Source organism: Perognathus longimembris, chromosome 14 (assembly GCF_023159225.1).
Source record: "Perognathus longimembris pacificus isolate PPM17 chromosome 14, ASM2315922v1, whole genome shotgun sequence".
Lineage (NCBI taxonomy): Eukaryota > Metazoa > Chordata > Mammalia > Rodentia > Heteromyidae > Perognathus > Perognathus longimembris.
The window spans coordinates 21,187,095-21,206,615 of NC_063174.1; the positions used below are offsets into that span (position 1 = coordinate 21,187,095).

A 19,521-nucleotide genomic window follows, 5' to 3' on the forward strand; every position below is an offset into this window, starting at 1 on the left:
TCAAATACTTTTGCTGACTGCAATAAAACAGCCATACAGACCAGCAGGCTACACTTTTCATCAATTAATGCCAGTGGCTCATGCCTATAACCTTTGCTACTCTGGAGCTGGAAACCCAGAGGATTGCAGTTCAAAGCCAGCTCAGGTAGAAAAGACCAAGAGATTCTGTCTGCATTAATCAGCAAGATGCTGGATTAGAGGTGTGGCTCAAGTAGTGGAGCACCAACCATGAGCAATTGAACTGAGCTCAAGTGTAAAGCACTGAGTTCAAGCCCCACGATTCACACACACACACACACACACACACAGAGTTGCTTCAAACAACATTTTAGTATGTCAATTAGAAATTAATTTTTCATCTTCAATATCCTGGATACTACCTCCTATGAGCTCAAGCTCAAGGGATAGAAAAAGCAGAAAAGAAAACAATAATAAACTATGGTATAAATAGATTAAAAACACCTTTATTTTTACCCACTTAAAATAGCTAGTTCTATTATTATATGCAAACTTGTTTGTGAATTTTTGTATGTTTTGTTTGAACATTAAGAGATTAAATATAAACTTGACAGAAAACGATCTTAAAATATATTTTTATGATACTGCTTTCAGGCAAAAATGGCATTTTAGTTGTATGTAAGCTTACAGGGAAAATATTCACCCATAATTAATGAGAAAATGTAAATAGCACATAGCATATGTGATATAATACTTGCTGTTATCACTGTCATTTACAAATCAGAAAGTAGTAAATAAAAAATAAGGATGTAGACTAGTCTCATGTGATGACATGGTGATTCTATGCTGAAAAAAGGGATTATGCCTATGGTTAAATGAGCATAAGCATACATTCAATAGAACTGAGTAAAGAAAAGACAAGCCCTTTCTCTCAGGTTTATTTCTTTACTGGATGAATTAGGTGATTATAGTCATCTGCCTCTGTCAATACATTTTTCTTGGGTTAAAGAAAAAAGAAAGACAATTCTAACTAGTCATAGAAATTAGATACCCTTCCTTGTCACTTAAAGCTATGTAACAGAAATTAAATAATACTAAACTTATTTAACCTAAACTGCATGGGTCAATGCAAGAAACTAATACATTAGGAACCTTATGATAAGTAAACTAGCTGGGTAGCCAGAATTATTGAATAAATGACAAAACATAGTGGATTATGAGAAAATTTAGTGGATTACTTGGTAGTAACTGAATGGGGCCAAGTGGTGTCATGAAAAAGAAAATGAACATAGGGCGAAATTAAGCATGCAGAAGAAAAGATGTGAAGATAGAATAGAATGCCACCTTGAAAACTATGGCTAAGGGGCTGGGAATGTGGCTTAGTGGAAGCCCTGGGCTCTATTCTCAGTACCACATACACAGAAAAAGCCGGAAGTGGCGCTGTGGCTCAAGAGGTAGAGTGCTAGCCTTGAGCAAAAGAAGCTCAAGAGACAGTGCCCAGGCCCTGAGCTCAAGCCCCAGGACTGGCAGGGAAAGAAAAGAAAAGAAAAGAAAACCATGGCTGAGAACTGCTAGGAAATAGTTTAGCACATGAACCAAAAATGGTGGTGTATGGTAAGAAAGCAACATGGGGCTTAGATGCCCTTGTATCCAGGGTTAAGGAAGAAAAGGCTTTGGTTAATACTAAGTAAGCCAAATCAAAGGCAATTGTATATCATTATTAAATCTCACTGTACAAAACTAGGAATCTCAATATAATTATTGGTGGTTATATATTAATTGTTAGGATAGAATGTATACATGTACACATATATATGCATGGGTGTGTATATACATTTATATATACAGGTAAAAGATACTTCGTGGGGAGTATCAGTTAACAAAATAACCTTTATGACCTGAATTTTACAAACTTCTAAAACCCATATCACTATATGCAGTTCTACCTGCAGAACTATCTCCAAGTCTGAGGCCAAGCTAGGGAGAAATAAATACTAATTAATTAATTTTAGGCTGGCAGGTTCAGTTCCTATGAAGCCTGTTGGTCTTGTCTTACCTATTCACTACCTGGGTCAGTTCTAAGATTCATGCCATTGTTGAGAGGGAAATTGGGTTAACAGGTATAGATGGTTTAGTAATCTGTCTTGCCAACAAAAGTGATTTAAGCTGTATCTTTTACTAGAGGTAAAGACAAACAGTCAAGCTCAATAGCTCATGCCTGTAATCCTAGCTAATTGAGAGATGGAGCTTAGGAGGATCATAGTTCAAGCTCGGGAGGATCATGGTTCAAGGACAGACTGGGAAGAAAGTTTTTGAGACCTCATCTCAACCAACAAAAGCTCAGCATTCATAGTACGCCACCCCAGTTACATGGGAAGCATAGATAGGAGGATTGTGGTTTGTGACTACCTGGGGTATAAATACAAGAACCTATCTGAAGAATAAAGCACAAAGTTTTAGGGGTATGGCTCAAGTGGTAGAGCACCTGCCTAGTAAGTACAAAGCCCTGAGTTCAAACCTCAGGGCCACCCCCCCAAAAAAAAAGTATATGGAAGGCATATATAAACCAACTGCTGGAAGTGGTGCTGTGGCTCAAGTGGTAGAGCACTAGCCTTGAGCTGAGGAGCTCAGGGGCAGTGTCCAGGCCCAAAGTTAAGCCCCACAACTGACCAAAAAAAACAACAACTGGTATGTAAACATAAAATTATAGTATTTTAATAATATGTTTTTAGATATTTTGGGCAACTTAGATTTATAAAAAAAAATGTATGCTCATCCTAGAACTTGAACTCAAGGCATAGGTACTGTCACTGAACATTTTTTTCCCCTCAAGGGTAGCACTACTCCTTAAGCTATAGCTGTACTTCTGGCTTTGGGGTAGTTAATTGGAGATAAGAATCTCGTGTATTTTCCTGCCTGGGCTAGCTTTGAACCACAGTCCTCAGATCTCGGTCTCCTGGGTAGCTAGGAATATAGGCATGAGCCACTAGTATCTAGCTCAAAAATGTTTTTAAAAATTAAAAATCAAGAAATAGGGCAAAAAAGCAGAAAATAGAATTTTAACCTTTTCATCTCAAGAACTAAAATTGTCCTTAAATATATTGAAACAATCAGAAAGGCAGGAGATAGGGTTCAGGGCAACAGAGATCTGGGAAATCAGGCATTTCTTAATCCATTTTTTGCCTATGGCGTATAGTACAACTGAAGCATGAATCTTTTTGACATCTAATTTTTTAGAGTTATGGACAGTAGACACAGTTTATGTTTTCTCCATAAGCTTAGTGGCTGAGATGAAAAAAGAAAAACATAAGTGAAACTCCAAACAAGTTTTTCCTTCCTGTTATGGGTCTGATCAGCAAGCCTGGAGGACTGGATCTGGAATTTCCCTTCATGTCTTGCCAAGTGGACTTCCAGTCACTTGCTTATATTTTCTCCTGGTATGTTTACAGTACTCTTGCTTTGTTTTCAAATGTGTATGTTCTGTGTCTTCAAATGATTGAGCAAGTCTTCCTTTGTCATCAATCTAAGCTCCTTAAATGTTTGGGAAGCGGTAGCTAAGTTTCCTGGTATTACAGCAGTTCTTCTTATTATCCAAAGCTGGAAGGAGGCTGCCGGTGGTCAGCTGAGGTAGGTACTGCAGCTGAAAATGCAAAACACAAGTAGGTTGAAAATGGGGCCTTAAATGTTTTCCCCCATTATTTAGAATACATCACAAAAGGGGTAATTCAGGAACTTTTTCATCACAGAAATTCTCTTTTGAGGATATATATATATATACATATATATACATATATATCATTATATATGTGTGCATATATAAATATATTGTATACATATGATACATATGTATATAAACAGAGGTGGATGGATAGATAGATAGATAGAAGAAATGCATTCTAACATAGTAAGTGGCCTATTTCAGGGCCCTGGGGTTCATGTAGTACCTATTCCTAATGAACACTGAACCTATTTCCTCCGAACCACACACAGCCTCCAGATGCCTTCTGTTTTAGTCTGTGGGGGCTGCCAGTGGAAAGACAATACAAGGCATAGCTTAGGAAGTACACAGGCAGATCCAGAAGTGACCAAGAGCAGCCAGCCCAACTATGGTCTGTTCTAAATTGCTAGATTTTGCCTTCAATCAAGAAATTTAATGTAAGGCCATTTACACACCTTGCACCAATCAAGAATTTTTTTTTTTTTTTTTTTTGCCAGCACAAGGCCCTTTGAATTTAGGACTCTTAGGCTCACTTGGCTTGCTTGCTCAAAGCTAGTATGCTCTACCACTTGAGCCATGCTTCAAGTCTAGCATTCTGTTGGTTAATTAGAGACAGCATCTGGACTTTTCTCCCAGGGCTGGCTTTGAATTGCAGTCCTCTGATCTCAGCCCCCCCCCCCCCTCCAATAACTAGGATTAGAAGTGTGAGCCACTGGCACCTAGCTACCAGTAAGGGTTCTGAATGGGTTCTCAGAGTGCAGTTGGATGTTGTTCTTGAAAGTGCTCTGACAAAGGACTAGGGAAGAAAACAGTTGTTCTTTTGTGTAAACTGGAAATGTTAATACAGAAGGTAAACATGAGGACTACTGCCTAGGATAAGCCTGATTTCGTTTTCTAAAGCACAAGAAGCATGAACTGGTGGGCCTGGCTGCCCCATGGTGGCAGCAGGAAACAGCAGGCCAAGGACACCCTTTAGGACTCAGGAAGAAGGAACTGGAGGAGACAGATATCCCTGGGTCCCTGGTTGATAAATCAGGTAATTTGTTTCCTAGTGCCAGAATGAAGAGGCCAGAGTATGGTAGGTTTTGAACTCAGGGTCTGAAGTCTAGATTCCAGCTCTCCACATTGTGGCAGGTATGGAAGCATTTGAAGCTATATTCTTGGGGGTTTCTATACCACAGTACACCACTTTTACCCCAGGCAGGTGCTTCCGGCTCTGTCGTACGGTCTTCCTCATTTGTCTGTTAGGTTCTCTTGTCAAATCCACTACTTCTCTGATGCTGTCAAAATATGGGTGCTGTAGCAGCTGCTCACATGTCATCCTCTGAGCAGGGTCCATGTGGAGACAGCCCTGAAAAGACACAGTTCCTTCTCCTTTTAAATTGTTTCACTTTGCTAATCTAGGAAGAGTAAACTCATATTTTCATCATTTTAAGTCATGTAATAATTATACATATTTATAGAGTACAGTGAAATAATCAGATATATCTTCCAAATGTGTTATGATCAAATTAGGATGCTTAATATTTCCAGTCCCTTAAATATGAACTATTTTTAACTTTTTGTTATTTTTAAGAGTTTAATTTTTCATTATTTATTTATTTATTTTTATTTTTTGCCAGTCCTGGGGCTTGGACTCAGGGCCTGAGTACTGTCCCTGGCTTCTTTTTGCTCAAGGCTAGCACTCTGCCACTTGAGCCACAGTGCCACTTCTGCCTTTTTCTGTTTATGTGGTGCTGAGGAAATGAACCCAGGGCTTCATGCATGCTAGGTAAGCGCTCTACCGTGAAGCCACATTCCCAGCCCATATTAGTGCTTTTATGTAAAAGTATGAGGTGTTTTTATTTAAAAGTAAAAGCATTATATGTGGTACAAATAAAACTCATATAATATACAACAGTATCTACCACTCTAGATCTTAGATTCTCCTTTCTACAATCAACTATATATTTCCAGAAATAGTTCATATATTATAAACATGTATAAGTGCATAAGGAAAGACATATACACACACCTTTATATTACACCAGTTTTTCTTTTTTAATGCATGTGCATTCTACTGCTTAAGCCACCGATTGAAGATAAAGGTATCCATTTGTCTACCTGGGCTCCCTCTAAATGTCAATCCTTAGGCCTCAGCCTCCAGAATATCTACAATTACAGCTGGTGCCCCAGCCTAATGCATCATTCTTTTTTTTTTGCCAGTCCTGGGCCTTGGACTCAGGGCCTGAGCACTGTCCCTGGCTTCTTTTTGCTCAAGGCTAGTACTCTGCCACTTGAGCCGCAGTGCCACTTCTGGCCATTTTCTGTATATGTGGTGCTGGGGACTCGAACCGAGGGCTTCATGTATACGAGGCAAGCTCTCTTGCCACTAGGCCATATCCCCAGCCCAGTAACACATAATTCTTAACTGTTTCTTTTACCATTAAGGAGGCCATAGTGCTTGGATAAATCTTAAAACTACATACTCCAAAGAACTGCCTCGATTGTTTTTGCTATAAACATATCAGTAAATGTGTTAAATAACTTTTGAAAGATGTGGAAAATTGTAACTTGCAAATATTTTAACTGGTACTGTACCTCATTTTACATAAGAACTATTTCTAAATATACACATTAAACAACTGTGTGTGAGCATGCATGCATGCGTATGCGTGTGCGTGTGTGTGTGTGTGTGTGTGTGTGTGTGTGCTAGTCCTGGGGCCTAGGCACTATCCCTGGGCTAGTGACTAATTGGAAATAACAGTTTCATGGATTTTCCTTCCCAGATTGAACTGTTAAACAGAGACCCTGAAATCTCAGCCTCCTGAGTAGCTAGGATTACAGGCATGAGCCACCAGCACCCGGATCTTATCATTAAAATCAAAATGTATTTCAAATGTACTAGGGAGCTGACTATTTAAAGGTTTATATACCTATGATTTTTTTTTTGGCCAGTCCTGGGGCTTGGACTCAGGGCCTGAGCACTGTCCCTGGCTTCTTTTAGCTCAAGGCTAGCACTCTACCTCCTGAGCCACAGCACCACTTCCAGCTTTTTCTGTGTATGTGGTACTGAGGAATTGAACCCAGGGCTTCAAGCATGCTAGGCAAACACTCTATCACTGAGCCACATTCCCAGCCCCCTATGAATATTTTTTGAAGGAAAGGATCTCTTTGTAAAACAAACACTACCCCTTTAAATTTTATATTTTGTATAATTTTAGATTTAAACTATGGTGATAGGCTTATTTCAAGGATACTTACAGATGTTTTAACTATAATATGACCCCTTTTAAAAGCTGAGAGAATGCTAAAAGAAACATTTCTTGAACTGACATATGTAATTCTGATGACAGCTATTGTTTTATTTCTGCTGGAAGCCATAAATTTACCTTCAAGAGCCCCAGGGCAGGATAAGAGACATTTGGAAATTTTAATTCCAGTGGTTCCTGTTGAAAAGAAAAGGAGCTTTTAATTCATGGTATACATTCAGATTAAGGTTCCCACCACCTCCACCCTTCCCCAGGTCACTTTCCCAGTAACAATTCCTCCCTCCCTCCCTCCCTCCCTCCCTCCCTCCCTCCCTCCCTCCCTCCCTCCCTCCCTCCCTCCCTTCTTCCCCCTCGCCCCCTCCTCTCCTTTTTCTTGGTGCCAGTCCTGGGACTTAAACTTGAGGCCCAGGCACTGTCCCTGAGCTTTTTTGCTCAATGCTGGTGCTCTACCACTTGAGCCAAGTTCCACTAGCCTTTTGGTGGTGATTGCAGATAACAGCCTCATAGACATTTCCTGCCTGGGCTGGCTTCAAACCCTGATCCTCCGATCTCAGCCTGAGTAGCTAGGATTACAGGAATGAGTTGCCAGCAGCAATCTCTTAAACTCCTCCTCTCCTACCTCCAAATGACTTTCCAAATGTACTTCCTTTTCAGGGGGTGCGGGAAGGGGGTTGAGGGCATTCCTAACCATTCCCTTCACATACCAAAGAAGCTAGCAAATGACAAATAAATTCTAATGAAAGAAAACAACAATAAAAAGTCTGTTATTTCATTTTTTTTCCTGCCTCAATTGAGATAACTTGCCTTTCCAGAGAAAATCTGGCTCTGATTATTGTATTTTACACTTGTATAAAGGGAGCTTCAAAGTACACTTTTTACTCAGGTGAACAGATGCTTCATGGATTTCTGGCATAAACACTGTCTCCTCCCACAATAGCCTGCCATTTCCCTGATCAGCTCCCAGTTCAACACGTCCCCTGAGCAGGCACTCATCCATCTCCTGTTGGCTATAAAAGGCTCATGTTCATCCAAGTCACATGCTGCAGTCAATCAGGAATAACACTGTACATGGGAGGAAGGCTGCTGACCAGTCACGGAGACATCCCACTGACAAAAGCTAGCTGTGGAGGGAAGCTGCAGAAAGACCAACCACGCTGAGGAAAACAAATGGCCGCAGTGTGTTGTGGGTATAAAGATAGCACAGTGTAAGCGGCTGGCCAGACTCATCTAATGAATCATCCCTGTGCTATGTATGGCCCTGCATTGGCGCACAGTGTTATGACTGAGAACCAGTTCTGACAATCAATTCTCAATTATATATGTGCTAATAATCACTGATTACAGTGCAGAGGCCTGTCTTACACTCTCAATCAGCTTTCTTACTCAGGGCTGGTGCTCTCCAAGGCCAGCATTTTCTGATTAATTGGAGTCAGAGTCTCTTAGACTTCTCTGCCCAGGCTGACTTTGAACCTTCATCGTCCAGGTCTCAGCCTCTTATGTAGCCAGGAGTATAGGTGTGAACCACTGGTGCCCAGCTGAGCCTAAGTTTCTTACATTCAACAGAAGGGAGGAAAATCCTAAGGCAGATTTATTAAGACCTTAAGTCTGAGAGTGTTAATACAAAGCCTTTGAGAGTGGCTTCTAGCCCTCTGTCCCTGTCCCCAGTCACTTGTATAATTTTTTCTTCTTGCGTTCAGTGTTAAGACTGACGTGATGTTGCCTAAGATCGGGCACTGCTGTGTCAGCAACATTGCCTAGGATGAGTCCTGCAGGCTGGCAGTGATACCCAGTCCATCCTGCCTGTGGAGCCAATTTCTCCTAGCAGCCAGCAGGCCTCCCTGTTGAGGTTACTGACCAGCAGAGGGACTGAAGCACAGATGTTGAAGTAGTTCAGCCCCCACTGCTTCTTCCTGTGTTTGTGTCAACAGGAAATCTCCTGCAGGACAATCTCTGAGAGACCATGGGAAGTTTTTTACATTTATGAAACCTGGGCTGTTCTGATGCTTCAGCACAGACAATCCAACCGGAAATTGCTCAGGGATATTTGGTGCATAACTAGGAATGTGCAGGTCACCAGGGAGCCAGCTGGGTCACCTCCCATCTGCCAGGTGTCATTCTTGCCTCTCTGTCCCAGCATGACCCACTTTTCCTAATGCTGCTACAGGACAGGATGAGGAGGTGCTGGGGCAGGAGGGGTGAGGGAAGGGACACGCAAGCAAGGGGAGAGACTGGCTTGCATCGGGGAACTCCCAACAACTGGAGGGTTAGCTTCTATTATCTGGGTGTGGTGGCTTGCATCTGGGATCGTAGCTACTTAGGTCTGCAGGGAGGAGGTTATAGTCTGAGGCTGGTCTTGGGAAAAAACCTGAAACCCTACCTGAAAGGTAACTAAAAGCAAAGAAAGGAAAAGGAGAGCTGGGGCATGGCTCAAGTGGTAGAACATCTGCCTAGTAAGCACAAGGCCTTGACTTCAAAACCTCACCATGCCTCCCCACCAAAAAACCCCATAAAGAATAAAAAAGTTGGGATGGGAATGTGGCTTAGTGGTAGAGTGCTTGCCTAGCACGCATGAAGCCTTGGGTTCGATTCCTCAGCACCACATAAACAGAAAAGGCCAGAAGTGGTGCTGTGGCTCAGAGAGCTAGAGTGCTAGCCTTGAGCAAAAAGAAGCCAGGGACAGTGATCAGGTCCCAGGACTGGCAAAAAAAAAATTTTATACCTCAAAATATCATTACAAAAAATATTCAATGTCAATATTTTAGTATATAAACCTTCAGGCATTTATTTAACAAACATAGTTTTGTATGATTTTCCAGAGTGTTATTCTATATTATTTATATGTATAGATACATATTTGTATCTATACATTATGTATTTTGTTAAGTATTTGAGTTATGTCAGATTGTATACTGTTTATTTTACATGTTTGTTTTGTTCTCTTCTTGTCAGTCATGGCACTTGAACTCAGGGCCTGGGCACTGTCCCTGAGCTCTTTGCTCAAGGCTAGCACTCTAACACTTTGAGCCACAGCTCCACTTCTGATCTTCTGGTGGTTAATTGGAGATATGAGTGTCATGGCCTTTCCTTCCCAGGCTGGCTTTGAACGGTGATCCTCAGATCTCACACACGGATCCTGAGCCACTGAGACTCAATTGATAACAATGATAAATAACAGGTTCAATCAGGGAAGGAAGTTCTATCCAATTGGCTGGCAAATTGTTTCAACGGTCTTTAAATCAGCATTGAGACCAAGAGCTTGTTAGCCAAATTTACTCTACTTTTCCTTTTCAAAACTTCTAAGGCAGAGTAAGCTATGGACCTAGATAAGTAACCACCAGCCTTAGCCAGCCTTTGCTCTAAATTGGGTCACTCACCATATCTTCAGGGTCTGGAATTTCTACTCCACTGAAGTACTGATTCGTGCTAAATACTTGCTGGTGCCTAGGAATGAGATCCCCTTTAAAGCAATAAGAAAGACAGAGGTAAGATTCATGAGCAAACAGTGAACTATGGTCCCATTTATGGAATCTATGTCTATACCTACACCACCAAAAGCTGCAGGCTTGTTTATTTTTCCCCCAATCAAGAGAAGCATCCAAGTCATGCAGACAGTATTGAGCTCTACAACAGACAGTGCACTGAGTTAGGCCCAGAGGTGGTAAGCAGCAGAAATACAAGGCTGAAGTACTCTTGCTCTCAAAGGCTTACAATGTTACCCAAACCAAGCAATTGAAGCAATATATGCAAATAATGCCTTAACAAACAACAAGTGTAACAAGTACCAGTTGCAATTATATTAATTGAATCCTGACAAAAATGTACATGCCTTGCCATTAGAACAATTCCTGACATACAGCAGCAATCTCTCAATAAATATTTTATTGATTTGTTTTGTTTTTTTGCCAGTCCTGGGGCTTGAACTCAGGGCCTTAGCACTGTCCCTGGCTTCTTTTTACTCAAGGCTAGCACTCTACCACTTGAGCCACAGCGCCACTTCTGGCCCTTTCTATATGTGTGGTGCTGAGAGATCGAACCCAGGGCTTCATGTATACAAGGTGAGCACTATACCAATAGGCCATATTCCCAGCCCCTCAATAAACATCTTAAAGAGACAGGGAAGACAAGAGGGAGGGGGAAAAGGAGCATAGAAGATTATGGAAGATTTTCCAGGTAGAAAGACTATGTTTCCAAATTGAAGCCACCATTCCCCCTTGTTTCACCAATTAATGATCTATGGGAAATACATTTCATCTACTGTTTGGAAGCATTTATTAGTGTGAAGCGCTGAAACAAAAGGAGCATTTCTATATTCCAGGAGACTTGGTGACACTCATTCTGCTCACATTGCAGTGAAATGAGCTAAAATCCCTCTCATGTAAAATTCTAGGGATATTACAGTGAAAGAGGAACTTTGTTTATATGGAGGTTCGAGAGGGGGTGAGGCTTGCTGGGCTCAGTTAGGCTACTTTGCAGGACGCAGTGGAAATGAAGAGGCTCCAGCCAGAGGCCTGTACATGCTGCCAAATGAACTAGGCTACAGTTCCTATGCTAGGGTAGGGTATTGTTAAATTTTACTGACCTCAGACAGATCCATAAACCTCACCCCATTTTAGGTGACCAAGCAGTCAAAAGGTAGCAGCAGTGGCTCACACCTATAATCCTAGCTACCAAGAATGGGGAATAGAGATTTCCTAACATGCACAAGGCCCTGGGCTCAATCCAGAATCTTCCATAGAGATAGGACGATCCAAAGCAATGAGGCAGTTGGGTTAAGAATGTTCAAATGAATTGGCACAACCGAATACAGGTTGAACATCCCTAATGCAAAAAATCTGAATCCGAAGTGTTCCAAAATCTGAGACTTTCTGAGTGCCAATGTGACACCACAAGTAGCAAATGCCACATGTGACCTTCCATGATGGGTTGCAGTCAAAACATACACACTAAAAGATTGTTTGCAATTACCTTGAGGATAGGGCATGAGGTGTATGTGCAACTATTCTGGCAGGACAGACAGACAGATGAGCAGTCAGGCAAATTAAATTCTTTTCAGCAAATATCCAAAGACTCAGAAATTAAAGCCAGGAAATAAGCTGAAAAAGCAGGGAAGCACCCCTTCCACTATACTTATTTCTGGATGCTAAATCAGAAGGCTAGGCAACCTAGAAGGGGCTGTCTAAATCTGCCATCTCCTTTGATTGTTTTTTTTTTGTTGTTTGTTTTGTTTTTCCTTCTTGGCCAGTACTGGGGCTGAACTCAGGGCCTAAGCACTGTCCCTGGCTTCTTTTTGCTCAAGGCTAGCTGCCACTTGAGCCACAGCGCCACTTCTGGCCTTTTCTATATATGTGGTGCTGAGGAATTGAACCTAGGGCTTCATGTATAAGAGGCAAGCACTCTTGCCACTAGGCCATATTCCCAGCCCCAAAGTTTTGTTTTGTTTTTTGTTTTGCCAGTCCTGGGCCTTGGACTCAGGACCTGAGCACTGTCCCTGGCTTCTTTTTGCTCAAGGCTAGCACTCTGCCACTTGAGCCGCAGCGCCACTTCTGGCCATTTTCTGTATATGTGGTTCTGGGGAATCGAACCCAGGCCCTCATGTATACGAGGCAAGCACTCTTGCCACTAGGCCATATCCCCAGCTCCTGCCATCTCCTTTGAAATGGTAAAAATCTGGGGACTCTTTATAAAGGAGTAGACAGAAAGAATGAAAGGCTTGCTGGGCGCCTGTGGCTCACACCTGTCATCCTTGCTACTCAGGAGGCTGAGATCTGAGGATTGTGGTTCAAAGCCAGACCAGGCAGGAAAAGTTAAGAGTCTCTCATCTCCAATTAAATGCCAGAAAGCTGGAAGTGGCTCAAAGTGGTAGAGCACTAACCTTGAGCAAAAGAACTCAAGGACAATTCCCAGGCCCCTACTTCAAGTGCAATTCCTCACCCCCCACCCAGAATACAAGACTTGGACTGAAAATGTGGCTTAGCAGTAGAGTGCTTGCCTAGCATGCACAAAGCCCTGGGTTTGGTTCCTCAGTACCACATAATTAGAAAAGGCCAGAAGTGGCGCTGTGACTCAAGTGGCAGAGTGCTAGCCTTGAGCAAAAAGAACCCAGGGACAGTGCTCAGGTCCTGAGTACAAGCCCCAGGATTAGCAAAAATAAAAAGAAAACATGACTTGTTTGGACAAAGAAACTTCTGACAGTTACCTGGGTTTGGGGTGAGCCCCATTCAGCTTACCTACTCAGAACCATTTTCAAGGATTAGGAATTGCTAGACTGATATACCCACATATATTTGACTACCTCAAAAAGTATAAAACCTATAGCTAGGAGATGCTATTTCAAATCTTTTCTTTTTTGGTCCAAGACTGGGGTTCAAACACAGTACCTGATACTTTTGCTCATTAGCTAGTGCTTACCAACTAAGCTATGTCAACAATAGCTGAAATCTTTAACTCATTTCCTGCATGGGGAGAAGAAAATGATGCCTCCATTTCTCCCTACTTTAAATCTGTTATACTAAAGTAAATCCTTGCTAAAATATTCATCTTATAAAGCTTTCCTTTGTGTGACACCCTGCAATGCTTTTTATTAGTGGATCTCAAGAATTTGTGATTTTTTTTTCTGGGAGAGTGGGAAATGGAGAGAAACTCACCATCCATTCTCCTCGCATTTAGACTTGAGTCCCAACCCTAATCCATCTCATTAAGGATATGTAAAGATTCCAAAGTCTGACACAGTTCTGGTCCCAAGCATTTTGGATATATGGTGCTTAACCTCTATATGAAATAAACTATGAAAGCATTCTTCAAACTACTAGGCTTTTTAAATAGATAGATAGATAGATAGATAGATAGATAGATAGATAGATAGACAGACAGACAGACAGATAAATGTTTCTACATCCATGATCACTTTCTGGAAATTAAGTTAATCCAAACTAGGCTTAAGATAGAATTATATCTTCTAGGCAATTAGGAAATGTTCAGTAATTGTTCATTATTTTTACAGCAACAAATGTGGATACCTCTGAGGCTTCAAAGATCCCCCTTGTGAAACACAAAGGGCATCAGAGAAGCTGGGAACTTGGCTCTGCCCCGCAGCAACACCTGTAACATGATTCAGTTGCCCCAGAGATGGGACAAAAACCACACTTACCCAAGGTTTTCCTAATCAGATAGAGCTGATCCACGTCTGACTTTCCAGGCCACAGAGGCACTCCCGACAGTAGCTCAGCAAAAACACAGCCAATTGCCCAAACATCTACTGGGGGGCCATACTGTGTGTCCCCCACCAGCAGTTCAGGGGAGCGGTACCACCTGGTAGCCACATAGTCTGTGTAGTAGTCACTTGGTCCCGCTGGCCAGGGATGGAACATGGAAGACAGAACAATGGAATCCTGTAACCAAAACTAGGAGGGAAAGACTTACCGAATCAAGATCATACCCAAGCCTGTGGTTCTTTGAAATCACTGTTCTCAGTGCCAGATTGTACATTCAGATCACTTGGAATATAGCACTTAAAGAATTACTAGTGCTCAGGCGACAGCCTGAACCAATTAAGTCAGAGTCCTTAGGGGGAAGGCTTCGGGCTTCAGTATAGTTTTTCAAGTTCTGCAGATAACTTGAATCTGCAGCTAAGTCTTAAAACCATTCTATTTATTTTTTGGTGGGGAACAGAGGTGGAGGAGAGGTGAAGAAGCAGTAGTAAGGCCTGAACTCAGGACCTATGAGCTTGCCAGGCAGGCATTATACCATTGAACCACCATCTCCAGCCCAAAGTAGCACATCTGAGAAGTATGGAAGAATAGAAGGGAAAAAGAGGGAGAGAGAAAGAAAACAACTAGAAGACTAGCACACTTTTTAATAACTACTTCATTATTGTATAATTTATATATAGCACACACATTTAAACCATTGTATTTATGTTTTAAAATTATAATTATATCACACAATAAAGAATTATAATTTATAGCAAGCTTTTCACCTAAGTATAAGGATATAAGAATTAGCTTTTGGTAGCATATAGATCCTTCATCCTATGAGAACATCTCTGTTTTTGCACTTAACTAGAGAAAACTTCAATACTCACTCAGAAGCCGAGCAAATCCAAAATCACAGAGCTTAATCACAGAATGTTTTGTGATGAGAATATTTTCAGGCTTCACATCTCTGTGTATGCACTAGTGACAAAAATATTATGAAAAAGTAATTATACTATGTGGCATAACAATCTTTTTTTCCTGGTACTGGAGTAGTGCTAGGGGACTGTCAGACTGCTGAGCCACACCTTTAGTCCTGAAACACATAAATATTTAGTAAATGTTGCATAATTGGACAATCACTTGACTTTCTCATTGTCCTGTTGAGTAAGATGAAAACAGCAGCCTAAAACAAATCTAATTCCATACCTATGAACCAAATCACCCCAAATTCTTTTTTTTATTAAACATTTTAAAACATTGTCTTTAAGTAGTTGTACAAAGGGCTCTCAATACAATATGTCAATTTATGAGTACAATGCATCTCACTTCTTCACCCTCAAATTCTTGAAGGACCCAAAAGGAGCAGTAGAATAACCCACAAAATGGAAATGGAAGAGCTAGACAGTGGATAAAAAGACAAAACACTCAGATTTGAATTTCAGATAAACAGCAATTTCTTTGCCCTAAATGTTGTAAGTTGGTGCCTAAGCAGAATTCACAGCTGAATGGCTGAGATCAGCTGGCCTGGTAAACAGGAGCCTGCTGAGATAAGTCGGGAGAAGGGCGGGAAGCAGGAGCTAGCCAAGAGATCTCCCTCCCAGCTGACATTTGTCCCGACGAGATAAACAAGAGCCATGGCAGCCTCTCCCTCTTGGGAGAGTCACTAGATGTCAGCTCTGTCTCACACACATCAAGTACTCTTGGCACCGCATCTAGCCCTGGAGATGTGTCTCAACTCCATAATTTAGATAGACTCAAATCACCTGGTTTTCAGAACACAGCCTACATTGCTTCACAGGATGAAGTTGGAGAGAGAAAAAAATGCTTGAGGGGCTGGGGATATGGCCTAGTGGCAAGAGTGCTTGCCTCGTATACATGAAGCCCTGGGTTCTATTCCTCGGCACCACATATATAGAAAAGGCCAGAAGTGGTGCTGTGGCTCAGGTGGTAGAGTGCTAGCCTTGAGCAAAAAGAAGCCAGGGGCAGTGCTCAGGCCCTGAGTCCAAGCCCCATGACTGGCAAAAACAACAACAACAAAAAATGCTTGAGTATCTTCACATGACTTAAAAAAACAAACAAAAAAACAAACAAAAAAACAACAAATGACAATGTCCTTGGCAAAAAAAAATCCAAATCAACAACTTCATTAACAATTACATGAAAACAAAATCCAGCTCAAAATACTATGCTGAATTCCTGTGATCTTCTCCTCTCAGTTGTTTTCCACTGCAGAAATGTTGAATTTTCTCCCATCTGAATTGCTTTTGGCCTGCAGCCTGAAACTCTGGGCTTGACTTTCTAGAATCTGGAAAGAAGACAAGGAGTTCTTCTTGGGCCTAGCCAGTTTTTACTCCAAAGGCATCTTTAAGTTGAGAGATCAACTTCATTAATTTTTCCCCCATGGGTATTTATTATTCTGTAAAACTTGAGGGGAGGCAATTTTTGAATAATTTAATTGTAATCTATCCGGCTGTCAGGAATTCATTCCCCAGGGGCTTCACACATTGCTATAAATGGGCACATCCGTGAATATCATGATGACATACGATCAGAGGACTTGTAAGCAAGAATGTGCTCCCATTCTGTCCTGGGAATTCTTTCTAAGTTTCTGAACCCACCCCCGCTGATAATATGGAGCCTAAACAGCATCTGGGGCTCTCCAGAGAGTTGTGGTATGCATTACATTTGTCTCCTGTTCTCAGATCTCCCCCATACCAGGGCCTTCAAATCTTCCTTTCTCCTAAAACCTGCTGGCAGAACAGTGCTAACATCACTCAAATGACTAACAATAGAAAGTGCCCATGCTCCCTGATGTACAATGGTAACAGTGTTGGAGACAGAATCCAGCACTCATGCATGCTAAATATGCATGCTTCTTCTCTGAGCTACCCTCCACCCTGACAAGGAGTCTAGCCTTCAGCTAATGAAGATTCAGTCAGGAAGGGGGCTGGATACTCTCATCTTTTTTTTTTTTAACTTCTTTCTTGAAAACAAAAAAAAAGCATTTGGGACAGATAGACTAGAAACAGCACTTAGCACTCCAAGTTCAACGGCCTAGAAGCTGGGAGGTGTAGAATAACAAGACTGCAGCTAAAATGTACTTATGAAACTTCAACATCCAGATTATCTCTTCTTCTTGGTCTTCCTTGGCTGTAGATTGAACCCAGGACCATTTGCATGGGAGGCAGGCTCTCTCCCTCTGAGGCTGCCCCCTGTTCTCTGTGTGCAGTGAAGGCGGTACTGTATTGAAGGGAGTGGCAGGTTTGTAGCATCTGAGAACTCAAGCTATTGGGCAACAAGTGTGCTGTGCATCCAGCCAGCTCAGCTGTGCCCGAGTTTTGTAAAACTTAAGCAAAAGGTATACCGCTAGCATTTTTAGCCTCTTCTCCCAACCTGGGCTTGTGAAAGTTGGAGTGAGCAATTGTATCTACAAAACTTGATGTAAACGTTATCCCAGGCTCTACCCAGCATCTCAGTTTTCAAGGGAGATCAGGAAACTTACATTGTGTTTGTGGCAAAAATTGACAGCTTGCAGTGTCTGCCAAGTTATACTCCTCACGAGGTGTTCTGGTACTCTAGTAAAAATAAAGAGAAACAAACACACACACATTAGTGCAGTCATGGAATTTAGCGCAAGATAAGAAAAAAATAAACCAAGATAGGCTTTGCTAATAAGAAAAGAAAAGGCCCAAGGAAGCAGAATCATTCCAAAGTGTTAAGAACGCATGACCAGCATACTGCTGAGTTCTGGGAACAGCAGTTTAGCTAAAATGCCAACATGTCTTTTTGTTGGTGGTGGTGCTTGTGGGCCTGGGCGCTGTCCCTGAGCTCTTTTGCTCAAGGCTAGCACCCTGCCACTTTGAGCTACAGTTCCATGTCCAATTTTCTGGTGGTTAATTGGAGATAAGAGTCTCCCAGACTTTCCTGCCCTGTCTGGCTTTGAACCATGATCCTCAGATACCAGCCTCATGAATAGCTAGGACTACAGATGTAAGACCACATCGTTTGACAGGAAGAAACTATGCAAACAAGTGTTTTCCACAGGGAGTGGACAGGCTTTAGCATCTCCTCAACTCAAGCCTTCCACACCACTGGAAACTTGAGCTCCATTTCTATTGACTTTTTGAAGTCTGGCCATATGTTTTACTTTTAAATTTTAACATATTAGTTGAACACGGGACCTTCATTGTGATATTTCCACATATATATACAATATATCCCAACTAAACTCAACCCCTCTGAACATTCACCATTTCCTTTCTCCCTGCTCCTCCTCCTCCTCCTCCTCCTCCTCCTCCTCCTCCTCCTCCTCCTCCTCCTCCTCCTCCTCCTCCTCCTCCTCCTCTTCTTCCTTCTCCCTTCTTCCTTTGTTCTCCTCCTCCTCTTCTTCCCCCTCCTCCTTCTTTTTTGTGCCTATCCTGAGGCTTGAATCTAGTGCCTGGGTGCTTTTCCAAGGCTTTTTATTTTCTCAAGTCTACAGTACTCTACCACTTGAACCATGCTTTGAAACCATCCTTTCACTTCTAGCTTTTCAGTAGTTAATTGGAGATAAGAATCTCACAGGCTTTTCTGCCTAGGCGGGCTTGTAACCATAATCCTCAGATCTAGCATTTTCTCTGTCTTCTTAAAAAAATTTCAAGACCATTGCTGGTGGCTCATGCCTATAATCCTAGCTATTCAGAGCCAGCCTGGACAGGAAAGTGTGTGAGACCCCACTTTCAGCTTTTGGTGCTTACTTGGAGGTAAGAGTATCTCTGATTTGTCTACTTGGGCTCAGATCCTGAGATCGCAGCTTTCTGAGTAGTTATAAGCATGAGCCACTGGAGCCCAGCTTAGCTTTACTGCTCTTAGGAATCAAACATTGGATGACACTGTTGTAGGCCTCAGTCAAAAAGTAGAACAAGAGGGAAACTCCTGAGTAGTTGAGCTAAAGGTGATCACAAAAAAGCCACTTGTCGCCCTGGGAGAGGACCCAAGGCCATTGCTGTCACAAACCATATGGTCAGGAAATCCTTTGAAGCAGAGGAGAGGATGCTGGACTGGAGTAGGACACCAGGCAGGAAATGGAGAGGCCACCTCCAGGAAGAAAGGCTGGGACAGGTCTATTAAGACCACATGCTGGGCTTGAAGTCACTCCTCTGCTAATCCCTTCCTTCTTATAGTGGTGTACAGACACAAATACTGGAAAGCCCACCTGTCAGAAAAGAAGCCTAGAATAATGCAGCTAAGAAGGGACAGCCAGCCTCCTCCAGCCTTCGCCTTGTGTCCAGTGAAAATAGAATATGTCTTAGCGTGGTGCTAGTAGTTTATCCCTGTAATCCTACCCCCTCCGGAGGCTGAGACCTGAGGATTGTGACTCAGAGCCAACCCAGGCTGACAGGAATCCTTGAGATTCTTATCT

At 42.1% G+C, this 19,521-nt stretch overlaps 1 protein-coding gene across 3 annotated transcripts in view; it reads right to left on the minus strand.

The window, feature by feature from the left end:
- Positions 1 to 3,171: 3,171 nt before the first annotated feature.
- The window catches only part of Cdkl1 (cyclin dependent kinase like 1), a 53,550-nt gene continuing 37,200 nt past the window's right edge, over positions 3,172 to 19,521 (minus strand). For all 3 annotated transcript variants that reach the window (XM_048362629.1, XM_048362628.1, XM_048362627.1), the window contains 7 exons: positions 17,623 to 17,695; positions 15,008 to 15,098; positions 14,075 to 14,275; positions 10,302 to 10,384; positions 7,048 to 7,104; positions 4,872 to 5,027; positions 3,172 to 3,598 (listed from right to left, as the gene is read on the minus strand). In XM_048362629.1, coding sequence (XP_048218586.1) covers positions 3,491 to 3,598; positions 4,872 to 5,027; positions 7,048 to 7,104; positions 10,302 to 10,384; positions 14,075 to 14,275; positions 15,008 to 15,098; positions 17,623 to 17,695 — 769 coding nt within the window. In that variant the 3' untranslated portion in view covers positions 3,172 to 3,490. The remainder of the gene's footprint in view (positions 3,599 to 4,871; positions 5,028 to 7,047; positions 7,105 to 10,301; positions 10,385 to 14,074; positions 14,276 to 15,007; positions 15,099 to 17,622; positions 17,696 to 19,521) is intronic.